This window comes from Oncorhynchus tshawytscha, linkage group LG22 (genome assembly GCF_018296145.1).
Source record: "Oncorhynchus tshawytscha isolate Ot180627B linkage group LG22, Otsh_v2.0, whole genome shotgun sequence".
Taxonomy (NCBI): Eukaryota; Metazoa; Chordata; class Actinopteri; order Salmoniformes; family Salmonidae; genus Oncorhynchus; species Oncorhynchus tshawytscha.
Window position 1 is genome coordinate 13,942,380 of NC_056450.1, and position 15,096 is coordinate 13,957,475.

The 15,096-nt window shown below is 42.1% G+C and overlaps 2 protein-coding genes across 7 annotated transcripts; one reads left to right on the plus strand and one right to left on the minus strand.

Annotated features, from left to right (window-relative positions):
- Positions 1-12: 12 nt before the first annotated feature.
- LOC112221844 (zinc transporter ZIP5-like) lies at positions 13-7,817 on the minus strand. Of its 6 annotated transcripts, none has more exons than XM_024384223.2 (12): positions 4,790-5,137; positions 4,580-4,687; positions 4,185-4,385; positions 3,633-3,895; positions 3,277-3,466; positions 2,873-3,050; positions 2,486-2,655; positions 2,198-2,326; positions 1,865-1,940; positions 1,518-1,754; positions 1,141-1,331; positions 13-887 (listed from the first exon to the last, which is right to left on the minus strand). In XM_024384223.2, the coding sequence occupies exons 1-12, from the start codon at positions 4,838-4,840 to the stop codon at positions 738-740; spliced, it is 1,944 nt and encodes a 647-aa protein (XP_024239991.1). In that variant the 5' UTR covers positions 4,841-5,137; the 3' UTR covers positions 13-737. The 6 variants fall into 6 exon arrangements, with proteins under 6 accessions (XP_024239991.1, XP_024239994.1, XP_024239993.1 ...); XM_024384226.2 differs by having other exon boundaries at positions 4,580-4,645; positions 4,790-5,136; XM_024384225.2 differs by having other exon boundaries at positions 4,580-4,648; positions 4,790-5,136.
- A 128-nt stretch (positions 7,818-7,945) lies between these two features.
- Positions 7,946-15,004, plus strand: LOC112221847 (E3 ubiquitin-protein ligase NRDP1). Its single transcript, XM_024384229.2, has 6 exons — positions 7,946-8,188; positions 10,917-11,032; positions 11,274-11,545; positions 11,982-12,117; positions 12,245-12,348; positions 12,619-15,004. Exons 2-6 carry the CDS (start codon positions 10,943-10,945, stop codon positions 12,971-12,973), a joined length of 957 nt encoding a protein of 318 aa, XP_024239997.1. The 5' UTR covers positions 7,946-8,188; positions 10,917-10,942; the 3' UTR covers positions 12,974-15,004.
- The last annotated feature ends 92 nt before the right edge of the window (positions 15,005-15,096 follow it).

The window sequence follows — 15,096 nt, forward strand, 5'->3', positions numbered from 1 at the left end:
GATTGAATGCCAAATATAAAAGGGCCACCTTTTTATTGAATTGCTGACATGGTTATACAGTATTCAAGATTAAAAAGATTTAATTGGATATTGAAACTTCACATTCTTCTATTCCGGCCTGTGTGGTTCAACCACTGCAAATCATTCTGAAATAGGATTAAGACTCGCATTGAAATGAATCAATGTTCATGTAGAAAACAAGTTGCACAGTACATTTTAGGAAGGAAAAAAAATCCTCAGGTTCATAAAACATTTAAGCAAGCAAAATCAGTGTAGGGTCATTCTCTTGGTCATCTGGTCCGGCAAGGCTGATTTCCACGTGTTCACACTAACCATCAAACTGTGTCATCCTGTGTGGTTCAGTTGATAGAGTATGGCGCTTGCAATGCCAGGGTTGTGAGTTCGATTCTCACTTGGGACAAGAAATGTATCCACTCAATACTGTAAGTCACTCTAGATAAGAGCGTCTGCTAAATGTAAAATGCGTTTTCCCCAATAATTGGGCAAAAGATCAGAATTGGGCTGCCGGTGTAAACGCATCCAGAGTGCTTTAAAGCGAAGCTGGTACTTGATGTCATCTTAAAATCATGTTTTTCAGGCCTTTAGTAATGCTAATTACCTCCTGGACCAAAGTCTACTCTGATAAGAAGTAATTTGGTATTGGCCAATTGCACTTCAGTTGAAAGAGTAACCAATCCAGTGGTTTAGAATCTGATCCACTCATATCCTTTATTGAATTAGACGTCACCCAGGTTGAAGGCAATATGGTCCTCAAACAGAGCGATACACAACATGATTGCGCCCCCTGCCAACAAGCCTAAGTTCTGTAGCAGGAAGCGAGTCCAGGGACCCATCGGGCCAGGATCACCATGAAGCATCTCAGGCAACTATTGAGCAAGAGGATAAAATATGACAAATGCAGCATTATTAAACTGACCACATTAATACACACAGTTGTCTGTAAAATGCCTTTTCACACTAAGCCGAGCTGTGCTGGCCTGGTTACGCAGCCACTATAGTTGCTGGAACCATGCTGGAAAGGACGATGTGAAAAGGAAATATCCGACCCAGCACAGTGCGGTTCATGTTGCCCCGATAATGTGGAACAGGTGTGGAACTCCTTCCACCGTAGTGACTCACCATGTCAGCGAGGGCCACATAGAGGAAGACCCCAGCGGTGAGGGTGAGGATCCAGGGGGAAATGTGGGCTGACTGGTGGCCCAGGACAGAGCCAATTAGCAAGCCTACAAAACCCAGTAGGGCTGATACAGCACTGAAGATAACCAGTCTACGAACAGGCCACCCTGCTCCCATCAGCACTGCCAGGTCACCTGCAAAGATAAACACAATGTATCAATTTGATAGTCTCATACTCATTACAAAGGTCTACCTGAAACGTTATAGTACCAGGCTTAAACTTTTGAAGGGCATGTCGATGTGCAATGCTTGTATGTGTTGCACCCATCTCTGTTTTTACATGCACCTCACAAAAAGGTGAGATGTTCGTGTTTACCTACCTAGCTCGTGAGGAAGCTCATGGCAGAACACAGCTATGGTGGTGCTGAGACCTCCAGCCAGACCCTGAGAGAATGCAGCACCAATGGCCAGTCCATCAGTAAGGTTGTGTACCCCATCTCCCATAACCACCATCCACACCAAGCTTCCCATCCCAACCTGCTCCTGGCCAGGCGGGCTGTGTGAATGACCATGACTATGCTGCTCAGTGGAATGTGTCTGCTCAAGAACAGTGGGGCCTGAAGAACGGGAGGGATGAGAAAGATGATGTTTTACAATGCAACGGTTCAACTCTGCCAATACGGACATAAATGCTCTCAAGTTACATAAGTATTACATTCCAACTCACTCTGCAGAGCAGTAAGCTCCCTCTCTGGGTCAGGATTTAGAGTGGTGTTCTGCTGCTTCCGCTTCCTCTTAACTTTCTGATGACAAAACAAACAATTTAAACATTCCATGTGAAATCTCAATTGCATACACCTCGCTTCCTCTCTCCTCGCAGCCTCAAAATCCATTGGAGGAGATGGTCAGAGGGGCGGGACCTCTGGCTTTCTCATCCAATGGATTGTGAGGAGGCAAGGAGGACGCAATTGAGAATCTCCCAATGACTACTATGCACAGTGTATCATAAAACAGTGGCACAACTTCAATCTCTTCCCGTTATTCTCTAAATCCAGCTAACCTTATAATGGGTTCTCAGTCCTAGAAGGCTCTCGAAGATGAAGAGGAGGTAGCACCCTCCCAGCACACAAAGGCCCTTCAGTATGGAGTCCTGTTCTTCAGAGTGGCTTGAGAGTGGCCCAGTCTTAGTCTGCAGGACACAGATAAAACAAGACATGGTTTTCATTCAACGCATTTCATTTTAAACTTATATTTACTACTAGATTTGACAACTTAACCCTCCATGACTAAACAGAGACAGTAGCACTGGTATGTAATGTAGTGTTTGACAGTTTGGTAGGGTGTTTACGTGAGGCAGGAGATGCAGCAGGGCATCGCCACACAGCGTCCCCACAGCCAAGGCTGTCATTGGACAGAGGAAGGAGCGTAAGCGGGCAGGGGGCAGAAGGGGAACCAGGCTCAAAGACAGCAGAGACGGCAGGCTGATCACAGCCAGAGCTAAGGAGCTCCATCCCAAAGCTGCGAAGAAAAAAATAAATATTATATTCATTTTGATGTTGTATTCATTCTGCTTAATTAAACAATAGGGTATTGTAGTTTCCAGGGTTATGTTAAGTCTTAGTGTATCCTAACTTTTAAGTTATGCTCCAAGTTGTAAAAGGCTACATTACTTTTTAAAACATCCTATATCAATAAATCAGTCTCTCATAGTTGGTATCTAGTTTCATAAATGCACCTTTGAGGAAAGTCACACTCCTTTCTGACTCCGCCCCATCAGTCTCTGGGTGGCGTAGACAAACACCACTTTCAATCTGGTACAGCAGGGCTGGGCACAGGAGGGTGAAGTGGGCAGGAGTGATGTGGGGTGCCTTTCCCAGACCGAAATTCCACAAGAGCTGAGTAACGTTCAGACACTGAAAAGGAAAGGGTTAAAAGTATTCAATGTCCACAGAAACTGTTTATGTAAGGGGATTGTTTTGATAGCAGATTTTCTCATTAACTCCCTTTAAATAACCATGTCAAATAAAAACCTGAGGAGGATAACATTTAGCCAAGAACAGTAAGCAGAATTTAGTTGTGAACTTTGTGCGTTTGGCACAAAACATTAACCAGATCAATTGTCTTTTATTGACTACTCACGTTCCCATGAAGATGCCTCTGAGTGGGGTGATTTGACACGAGGGAGTTAAACATTCCTTGGACAGGAATAGAGTGTGCAATAGGGGATGACCACGGAAGGACCTTTTCCTTAATCCCATGATCAGAGGATAATGTGGTGCCCTCTTTATACCTAGATCCAGCAGACCCCGATATCCCAGGCTGTGGGGTTCTTTCAGAGGGGGTTGAGAAGAAGCAGCACAGTTTATTCAGGTGTCATTGCGTAACTAACTACTCATTACTGGATGAGCACAAATGCTAAACTTCCGTACTTCAAAAGTGGCTCGATATCTCTAAACAATCATGGGATCAAATCAGTTGTAATATCAGTTTCTCACCTGGCTGCGTTTGCAGAGGGGGGTGGTTGAATAGGCCTACTGGGACTGGGGGTGTCGGTTTCCTGATCGTCATGGTCATGAGATTGTGTTTGAGGAGGGTGAGGTTGTGTCAGAGTGTTATGGTTGTGCCTCGACCCTCGGTGGCTGATCTCCAACACACTGACCTGCCCTAATCCCAGGCTGCCCAGTAACTTCTGCAGGCCCTTATAGGTCAGGGTCCCATTGTCTCCATACTGATGGAACAGACGCTGCAAGTAGAAGACCTGGAAAAAAAGACAGGTATTTTACAAGAGTAAATGGACAGCTGAACGGATCAGAAAGAGCAATAATCATCCGTGGTAAAATACTGGCATTGTTAAACTATTAGAGTAGGCCATTTTTAACAACGCACAAAATAGATTTAGTGTTGTTGACAGCAGTGTCTCAAAGGTTAACTTGTGACCATATCAACTCTAAATTACGTAGTACTGATCTATTGAGGCCAAATTCAGATATTTCAGAGGCCTGGAGACAATACAAACTGGTATAGCCTGTCTTCCACAATAGTCTCACCTGCTCTTCAAAAGCCTCATCTAAATGTTCAGATGTCGATCCCTCTTGTCGGCTACCATTTGATATCCTGTCTGTCATATTCCATGGTGTTTTCATTGTGTCACTGAGAGAAAGTCGCACCCCTGCCCCAAACTCCAGCAGAGGCAGACAGAAAAATAGTCCCACGGCGAGCGTCAGTAGAGGTGACATCCTATAGATTAACTGCAAAAAGGAATATGAAGAGGCAAGTTCATTACAATCAGGTACCGCGAAATGTCTCAATAACTCCTTAATGAACGTTGTCAGTTTGTTCCTCATTTAGTCCGCAAAATAGAAACTGGTACAGTTGCCTGAATGCCAAAACATTTTACAGGTCAGCGAACCTACAAAACCTGAAATTTCTTGGGGGGCCTTACAGGCAACTCACGTGGGTTGTTCGTTGTTGCTTTCACCAGTCTCGAAATACATATTCTCTTGTCCTGCTGCTTAGAGGATTGAAGAGTCTGGTTGTGGGGGGGGTGAGTCTTATTTTTTTTTTGGAGTTAATATTATAACGACTCGTTCATTTACAGCCGAGTCATGAAACAGATAAGGCCGCAAAGCATTGATAACAGCAATTGACCTACCTTCTCCAATGAAGCAGGATGAATTGCCCAAGGCTCGTGAGAAATGTTCATAACCTCAGTATATCCATGTCCTGGCTAGAACGGAGTGGCGTTAAAGAGAACGGCGTCTTTTTATAGCCACTAACGGAGGCTAACTGCCATGTCTCGTTGTCCAAAGCATATGGATGTTTTATAAACGCCGACGGTCTGTTCAACGCAGGTTTAGGAGCTCATATACGTTTTGTTCTATGAGATAATCTTCATCAGCCGTCACTTTTTGTCAATGTTGAAGTATTTATGTACTCAAAACAGGAACATAAAGGCTTCATAATTCATAAAGGTCATGTTAATTGACTGATTATCTGAGAACAAAACGTATAAGATCTCCTGTGCATGTTAACCTCAGACCTTAACCACACTGCTAACCTTATGCCTAACCATTACCTTAGAATTAAGACCAATGATCCAGAGGTAGAAAATAAAACAAAAAACAGAAACAAGTTATACTCTTGGTTGTTCAGCCAGTTCACTTACCTTTACCTCCTCCCTATAGGTTGACTTGTCATTGTTGAATATCAGGCCTACAACCATGGTATTGTCAGCTAACTTGATGATGGTGTTGTGCAACGCCACGCAGTCATGGGTGAACAGGGAGTACATCAGAGGACTGAGGACACACCCCTGGGGGGCCCCTGTGTTAAGAGTCGGTATGGAGGTGGTGTTGTTGGATCCAGTTGCAGAGGGAGGTATACAGACGCAGGGCTCTGAGCTTGTAGGGAACAATAGTGTTGAATGCTGAACTGTAGTCAATGAACACCATTATCACATAGGTGTTCCTCTTGTCCAGAAGTGTTACGGCCATGTGAATAGCGATGGAAATGGCATCTTACGTGGATCTATTGGAGTGGTAGGCAAATTTGAGTGGGTCCAGTGTGCTCTTATGCTGGCCTTTATGTGGGTCATGACCAGAATCTCAAAGACCTTCATGATGAACGGTGTAAGTGTGATGGGGCTGTCGTCATGAAGTGCTTCAAGAGGTTGGACATGTCCCAGAGGGCCAGACGGTGGTAGGCCTGATCACCAACGACGATGAGACAGCCTATAGGGAGGAGGTCAGAGACCTGGCAGTGTGGTGCCAAGACAACAACCTCTTCCTCAACGTCAGCAAAACAAAGGAGCTGATCGTGGACTACAGGAAACGGAGGGCCCGAGCACGCCCCCATTCATATCGGTTGAGAGCTTTAAGTTCCTCAGTGTCCACATCACTAAGGATCTATCATGGCCCAAACACACCAACAAAGTTGTGAAGAGGGCTAGACAACACCGCTACCCCCTTAGGAGGCTGAAAATATTTAACATGGACCCTTAAATCCTCAAAAAGTTCTACAGTTGCACCATTGAGAGCATCTTGACTGGCTGCATCACCGCTTGGTATGGCAACTCCTTGGCATCCGACTGCAAGGCACTACAGAGGGTAGTGCAGACGGCCTAGTACATCACTGGGGCTGAGCTCCAGGCCATCCAGGACATCTATACCAGGCAGTATCGGATGAAGACTCTAAAAATTGACAAAGACTCCAGCCACCCAAGTCATATACTGTTCTAGTAGAAAGAGGAGGAAGGGAAGCGCTACTAAGGTACACAATAGTACATTTTGGTAGATAGAAGGTGCTCTTTGGTAAAAGGGGTAAATTGGTCATCAAAAAGAAAGGAGGACCAAGGCACTCTTCATATAATTAATTAAAATGCCTTTATTAGTATGGCATGTTCAATAGAAACAAAGTTTTTTTTAAACCAACGCGTTTCGGCTGCATGGCCTTCGTCAGGGAGTACAAAAAAAAGGAATACAATGTCCTCTTTGTATTCCTTTTTTAAATGATTATTTCTTTAACTTCCTGACGAAGGCCATGCAGCCGAAACGCGTCGGTAAAAGAAAAAAACTGTTTCTATTGAACATGCCATACTAATAAAGGCATTTTAATTAATTATATGAAGAGTGCCTTGGTCCTCCTTTCATATACTGTTCTCTCTGCTACCGCAGGGCAAGCGGTACCGATGCACCAAGTCTGGAACCAACAGGACCCTGGACAACTTTTACCCCCAAGCCATACAACTGCTAAATAGTTAGTAAACAGTAGCAGCAGCGTATGTCACTATTTAAATATCTGTCACTTTATTCCTAGTTATATGTACATATCTACTTCAATTAACTTGTACCCTTGCACATAGACTCAGTACTGGTACCCCTTGTATATAGCCAAGTCATCGTTACTCATTGTGTATTTATCATTACTTTTATGTGTTTTACTTTTCTATTATTTCTCTTTTTTATTTCTCTCTGCATTGTTTGGGATGGGCCTGTAAGTAAGCATTTCACTGTTAGTCCATGTCTGTTGTTTACCACGCATGTGACAAGTAAAATGGGATTTGATTTGACAAGTGTTGAGTTGATTGAATTTTCACAAAAAGAATAGTGTAATTCTCTCAACCTTTCTGGTGATAGGCCTACTGTATGCAAGTCGTTATCACTTAAAATATTGAAGAATACATTACAGGTAAATAGTAAAATCTCTTCATGAAAGACAGGAATGAGTAGGCCTAATGGGATAATAGATTATGAGTCGGACGATGATAGTCAGAAAAGTCCAAAGAATTCTGTCTTGAACCCCAGAGCCAGCACACCGTCTTTGCTACGGCCCATGGGAGCCAAAATATGATGGTAGTCTAGACCCGGGCCTGACAAGAGGCACAGTCACCTTCCCACAAAAAAAAGAGAACACAGACGACAGTGCCCCAAATAGGTAGTCTTGCAAGGGACCTTAGGAGTCAGCCACTTCCACCCACATCCAATGACCCACGGTGAATTACAAACCAGATTTAGTGATAATGGTCCCCACGATGAAATCGGAGACTGTGGATCTTTCTCCACCCCCATTCGTTTGTGTGTTGGTCACACGCGATATTTAAGACAGCACTGGCCTGATTCGGAAGACACATGGATGAGTGATGCGTCTTGCCATTGCAATCCCCAATATACAAAATTAAAATGATTGGCCCAAGTCCGGAGCTATATAGTAATTAACTGAAATGTGTTAGTCACACGCGATATTTCACTTGGCTCAAGGGGGGGCGCTGCATCATTCGTGGGGGACGACATGTTCACTGTTGCCTTGTTTTTATTTTCAATAATACCTACAGAATTTTTTTGTATACAATTATTTTTCTTACATTTTTTTAAATATAATTTGATTTCAATCATCTCCGACGCCCCCCTGTTGGGTTGAAGAGGCGGAGTGGCTTGCTTGCCAAACCAGCAACAACCTACTTAGGCTAGCTGATGCGGCTGGAGGCTAGCTAGCTGTCAGCAGAGGTCTGAAATTACGGAAATTGTCGCAATCATTTTGCTTGCTCTTCAAGGACGTAAGTGTTTATGCCGATAGCAGAATATTTTATTTGAAAACGGGTTACAGTAAGATAACATTAGCAAGTCAACAAGAGCGTGTTGATATAGCCAACAGTTGGCCTAGCAAGCTAGTCAGCTGTAGTGCTAGCTAGGCTAGCCATCACTAGATCAACCTATCTAGCTAGTTGGCTTTACTTATTTTCTAAACTAACGTTGACTCTCTTTGATGGCAGCTTGCTAACGAACGTTAGTATAACGCACATTTATAAGCTGCAGGTCTGTTGGACCGCTAGCTAGCTATCGCATTTCATTAAAGCCACAGTCTGTAAAATGTCCTATAATTTCAGCTAGATATAAGATATCTTATTTAACCATCCCTCCCAGTCTTCTGTGTAGTGTTGCTGCCTGCCATATTGAAAATGTGTCACAAGTCAGCTGTGAGTGGGACAACAAATATGGGAGGCTAGGCAGCAAGGGTTTAAAGCAGAGATGTTCTCCATTTGATTGTTTAGGCTACAGTCTATCATCTATGGTAGCTAGTTGTGATTACACTATTGTGTTAATCAGCAGGCTCTTAGTCACCACCCAGAAAACAGGCCCTAGTCAGATCAAACCATTTAATGCCCCGTCTCTTCATCCTCTGTATGCCAAAGCAGCAGCTGCAACCAAGGTTGGAAGTTAACACCCGCCAAATGGGGCCAGATTTAGTCAATCGCGGGGTAAGAATGTCTATTTCACCGGCCACGTCACACTGAGCATTTGGGAAGTGTTTTTAATCCAAAACCCACATGGAGAAATGGGTCGTTTTGACAAGAAATAGTACTAAAGTGTGACACTCCTCGTGTTTCTTGGCCAGTTACATCGTTTTGTTCACGTTAGGTTGTTTTTCAATGTTACTTTGAGTTTGCTGCCAGGAAGACGTCGCAGTTGGTGATTTTTTTTCCGTCACAGACAAGAGAGTGCTGAAGTTACCACGGTAACGGTCCGTTAGCTAAAATGTTTTGTCTTTTAAAACCTTTTATTTAACTAGGCAAGTCAGTTGAGAAGAAATTCTTATTGACAATGACGGCAAAATCCGGGCAACGCTCAATTTTGTATTTTATTTAACCTTTATTTAACTTTATTTAACTAGGCAAGTTAGTTAAGAACAAATTCTCATTTACAATGATGGCCTACCCCGAACAAACCCTAACCTGGATGACGCTTGGCCAATTGTGCGCAGCCCTATGGAACTCCCAATCACGGGCTGGATGTGATACAGCCTGGAGTCGAACCAGGGACTGTAGTGGCTCCTCTTGCATTGAGATGCAGGGCCTTATTAGACCACTGCGCCACCCTGGAGCAAATCTCACCTAATGATTGAGCATGGATAACTCCCAAAAAACTGTTATACATGGACGTTTAGTCATTAAAACGCTCAAATACTTTGATTTATTTGTGTGCTTCTTCTATATGTTTACATAGGAGCACATCATGTACTTGTTAAAAAAAAAAAGTCAGCATAGAGCCCTGAACAATCATAATGAATAAGTTGTATCACTCAGCTGGTTGTGGCAGAGCAGGCACTTTGTTGATTCTTGATGTTCATTTGAAGAACTGTTAGAGATTTAAAAAATAAAAAAAATATCTCCACAGACAGACGCACACAAACATCCACAACATAACTCCTGCCCAGATCCCCATGCTCACACCCTCATATCCAGCGCCTGCATCATTCTCCGCCATATGGCCTCAAACCGCACCATTTTGTTTTTTCTCTCTATTACCCACGCACTTTCAACATTTAGATAATAAGCATTTGACATTTCCATTGTATTAAAGATGGAGGACTGGTTGATTTCCATTTTTTTAAGTGCATGTTTTTTCAAGATAATTGACAAAAGTATCATTCAACCCATGTCTCACTGCACACTCATATGCAGACATGCAGACAGATGGATTAAAGGTACATTTAGATTGTAATACTAAATTGTTTATTTTAACGTACATCGGTTAAAACACAGGTCACAAATGTAATGAAATTTAAGAAATGTATCCCATTATTTCTTATTAGTAATACATTTCTTGTTTTAGAAACGATAGAAAGCATGCTCATCCATTTTTTTCTGTGGTGATTTTTGGTGTAATTATAGTGAAAACAATGTTTTGACAGGTAAAATAAAATCTGAGTGGCTGTTTTAAAAAAAAATATATCTACCTGCCACAGTGGCTGGTGGACCATAAAATTAATTTCCCACCCTGGCTGCAGCCCCAAGGATAGTAATTGCGGAGTTTCAAACCATACTGTACTGTCTTTGGTTTAAGTTCTGTGTCATTACCATGATATCATTTCTATTTAAATGCCTAGAAAGTTAGGCTTATGTGTCTGATTGTGTATGTCTCCCAATACAATGTCTCATCAAAGCCACTCCATGTGACCTTTGACAGTCCTGCTGAATGGGAGAAATGAGGGCCATTTGTGAGTGATGGCACTGCTTTTCTGTTTTCTCACTAGTTCTCTTAAGCTACTGGTTTGAGCCACTCGACATTGTTTAGCATGAGGATATAGCTGAGGTTGTTTACGATGCTAAAAATACGGTAACAACAAAACAAGGCTTGAAGTTATGTTCATTGCACAGGATGGGGTATGTTCGTTTTGCTGCATTGCTTTTGCAGATATGCCATAAACAGTCCTCTAGACAGGTTTACATTGTGAAATGGATTTTCTCCAGGCAGTGACTCACCTACCCGGCTTGTATTCTGCAGAAACGTGTGTGTCTCAGTGATGTGCCATGGGGTATGACGTCACCAGGTTCCAAGGGGAGGTGGATGAAGACTTGCTGTGTCCCATCTGCAGCATGGTACTGGAGGAGCCAGTGCAGGTTAGTGCCCTACATTTCCCTCTTCCCTTCTCAGCCAGGCCGTGCAAGGAATTGTTCATTCCTTTTATCAATTGAATTATTATTTTTATTACAAAAAAATTGAACTTTCCTCTCAGCTAGTCACCTATTTCTGGGATAAAGACCTACTGATTTAATTCTTATTTTTATTACAAAACATACTTATTTCCCCCTACCTCTTTACCCTTCTCCATCTCCTCTCATTATTTTCTCTCACATGTAGGCCCCACACTGTGAGCATGCCTTCTGCAACGCCTGCATCACCCAGTGGTTCAATCAACAGCAGATCTGTCCTGTGGACCGTACGGTGGTGACACTGGCTCACCTTCGGCCCGTGCCCCGCATCATGCGCAACATGCTCTCCAAACTCCAGATTGCTTGTGACAATGCTGGATTCGGCTGCACAGCCACACTGCGGCTAGATCAACTTCAGTCTCACCTGAAGGACTGTGAGCACAACCCCAAAAGGCCCATCAACTGTGAGGAGGGCTGTGGGTGAGTCATCTTAGAGCACATTACACAGCAGAGTAGAACAGACCGGCCAGAATGAAAAACATGGCTATGACTTTTGAGTTCCTGGGCATGCCGCACCACCACTGCAGAATGTGACCGTATCTAGTCTTGTAGTGGTCTCTAGAGTGGGGGCTCCCGAGTGGCACAGCGGTCTTAGGCACTGCATCTCAGTGCTAGAGGCGTCACTACAGACCCTGGTTCGATTCCAGGCTGTATCACAACCGGCCGTGATTGGGAGTCCCATAGGGCAGCTCACAATTGGCCAAGCGTCATCCAGGTTAGGGTTTGTTCGGGGTAGGCCATCATTGTAAATAAGAATTTGTTCTTAACTAACTTGCCTAGTTAAATAAAGGTTAAATAAAATACAAATTGAGTGATCTAGTGGCTTTAATTTCATAATGTCACAATTTCTCTACAGGTTAGAGATGCCAAAAGATGAGATGTGCAACCACAACTGCATCAAGCACTTACGTGGCGTGGTACAGCAGCAGCAGACCAAGATCTCTGAACTGGAGAAGAATGCTGTAGAGCACAAGCATCAGCTGGGGGAACAAGTAAACAGACACACACACACACACACACAGCGTACAAACATATGCAAATGCGTAATTCATAAAAATCCATTAGTGCTCTGTTCCTCAAAGGTCAGGAATATAATGTGTCTGTGTCTTTCTCTGTTAGAAACGGGACATCCAGCTGCTAAAAGCCTACATGAGAGCAATACGCAGCGCCAACCCCAACATGCAGAACCTGGAGGAGAGCATTGAGTACAACGAGATCCTGGAGTGAGTTTACTCTCCTGTTACCCTGGCCCTGTCCTTTTAGGATATTTTTACATAGTTTCAGCATTTTATTTCAGCAAGCGTCATCTATTTACTGGGTTTTGGATATTGTTTGTTTAAATTATCAATGTGTACAACCACTTAAATCACCCTGAACTTCATCAAATTGAATAAATCCCTTTTTTACATCAGCAGTATTGTCACAAAGTTCTTTCGAGCTATAAAAACAATTCCCTATTTCCCCATCTCACTTGTTCCTTTCCTGCCCAACAGATGGGTAAATTCCCTCCAACCTGCGCGGGTGACACGCTGGGGTGGGATGATCTCCACGCCAGATGCAGTTCTCCAGGCGGTCATCAAGCGTTCACTTATCGACAGCGGCTGTCCTCTGTCCATCGTTAATGACCTGATTGAGAATGCCCACGAGCGCAACTGGCCGCAGGGCCTGGCCACGCTGGAGACGCGGCAGATGAACCGGCGTTACTACGAGAACTACGTTGCCAAGCGGATCCCTGGGAAACAGGCGGTGGTGTTGATGGCCTGTGAGAATCAACACATGGGAGAGGACATGATCCTAGAGCCTGGCCTGGTCATGATCTTTGCCCATGGGGTGGAGGAGATTTTATAAGAAACTAGCCAACATTAGGAGAATGTCTCGTATAGTTTGGCAGAGAGGAGTGCAGACATTTATGTCAGGGATTTATTCCTCTTAAAAAAATATTAAAAATACTCCTCTCTAAAAACATACAAATTATGGGTCTATTTCTCGATGGAAAAAATATAAAAATACATATTTATCAGGTGCAGGACAGACGAACGTATCAAAGAAAAAAGAAATGGTATGCTCTCATGGTGATGTAATCAGACCCTAAAGAAAGACAATGTTTTGATACACGAAGATCCAACTCAGATCGAAACGTTGTCTTTTTTTGCGTCTGACTAAATCATCATGGGAGCATACCAGAGTGGCAGACATCTTTTTTTTTTCCTTCTTCAATTTCACAGTGGTTATGTAATTGTTTGTCTCTTGAAAGATGAACATGAAAGGGGTGGAGGTTAAGCAGAATGGAAGATCTGAAAGGATCCTAAAATGACCAGAAAAGAGTATTACTTACATATGAGCTTAATATCTTTGCCTTAAAAGGACATTTCCAAAAATACACCTCTTAAAAGAACAACTGATAATAACCAGGATATTCTAAGATGGAATGTTTACAAGAGTCACATAATGTGCTATTAAAAGCTTTGTCTGATCTAAGTTTCTCTAGATTCCCCCATCCTACGCCTTCTGTTGTGTAAATAAATGAGTATAAAAAATTATGTAAATACAAATATTATATTGAAAAAATATACACTCTAGCTATTCTTCTTATACAATAATTAGACAATGTAATTTTTGTCTGTTGGTTTCCATCTGCGTTCACACAGGAAGCACAATTCTGATTTATTTTCCCACTAATTGGTCTTTTGGCCAATCAGATCTTTTCACATCAGATCATTTTCAGAGCTGATCTGATTGGTCAAATTTGTGAAAAAAGATCCGAATTGGGCTATCTGTGTAAACATTGGCCATGTGTTTCAGGATGCTACCTTTGGACATGTTTTGCCCACTCCAGCATTGTTTTTTTGTGAATATGTCATGATGTTTAGCATTTTTTTGTGCCATGCATTTTATTTATTTATTTGGAAGAATATGCTTGAAGATGTTTTCGTGTTATGTAAATACAATTAAGCTTATAATTGTCCTTTTGCTTCTGTTGTACATAGTCAACATTAAGTTGGGTCCAACTGACATTAAACATTTGGGGTGTAACATTGTGTAGCCTAATCTGTTTTATTTCAATCAAGATTGAAGCTTTTTTGTGTTTTTTTTTTTTGTGTTTACAAAAAAAATATTTTACCAAACTTTTCTCTAAAGGCTTTTAATAACTGAATGAAACTAAAGTAACAAACAAAAAGGGACTTGATCTAAAGACATGGAGTAGAAAAAAAACATCAATGGTGGGAAAAGTACTCAATTTTCATACTTGAGTAAATGTAAATGCTATACATCAAATTCCTTGTATTATGCAAACCAGATGGCACAATTTCCTTTTTTAAAATTATTATTCAGACAGCCAGGTGCACACCAACACTCATACATAATTTACATACGCAGTATTTGTGTTTGGTGAGTCCGCCAGATCAGAAGTAGTAGGAATGACAGCGCGTTATATTGATAGGTGTATTAATTACACCATATTTATGTCCTGCCTCAGCATTTGAAATGTAGAGTGTACTTTTGGGTGTCAGGGAAAATGTATGAGAGTATAAAGTACATATTTTCTTCAGAAATGTAGTGGAGTAAAAGTTGTCCAAAATATAAATAGTTAAGTACATACACACCAAAAAATAACTTGAGTAGTACTTCCAAGTATTTTACTTCGTTACTTTACACCACTGACAAACATTTGGAAATTAACTGTTTAATGTTACTTTGTGTAACCATAATGTACAAACACGTCAATTAAATGAAGATCAATTTGGATTGTGAATCTTTTGTTCTGTATTCTTTCTTTTGTTCCTGTCATTCTGTCATTTTTTTCTGTTTTGTGTCATTTTCTCTTTTGTGCGGTTGGGTGTAGAGACAAAAATAAATAAAATTGCAATTGTGATGATACTCATGGTACTGTTGTATGGCTATTTTCTTACAGTATCAAGTCACCCCTATTTACAAGCAGGGCCTCCTCCATACGTCATGGTTTCTGATCA

Excerpts from the sequence above, each read along its gene's own strand:
- LOC112221844 (XM_024384223.2), bottom strand. The coding sequence starts at position 4,840 with ATGAACATTTCTCACGAGCCTTGGGCAATTCATCCTGCTTCATTGGAG. Across the intron at positions 1,332-1,517 it reads TGAGCTTCCTCACGAGCTAG|GTGACCTGGCAGTGCTGATG; the intron begins GTAGGTAAACAC and ends TTATCTTTGCAG. Across the intron at positions 888-1,140 it reads ATGTGGCCCTCGCTGACATG|TTGCCTGAGATGCTTCATGG; the intron begins GTGAGTCACTAC and ends CTTGCTCAATAG.
- LOC112221847 (XM_024384229.2), top strand. The coding sequence starts at position 10,943 with ATGGGGTATGACGTCACCAGGTTCCAAGGGGAGGTGGATGAAGACTTG. Across the intron at positions 11,033-11,273 it reads TACTGGAGGAGCCAGTGCAG|GCCCCACACTGTGAGCATGC; the intron begins GTTAGTGCCCTA and ends TCTCACATGTAG. Across the intron at positions 12,118-12,244 it reads AGCATCAGCTGGGGGAACAA|AAACGGGACATCCAGCTGCT; the intron begins GTAAACAGACAC and ends TTTCTCTGTTAG.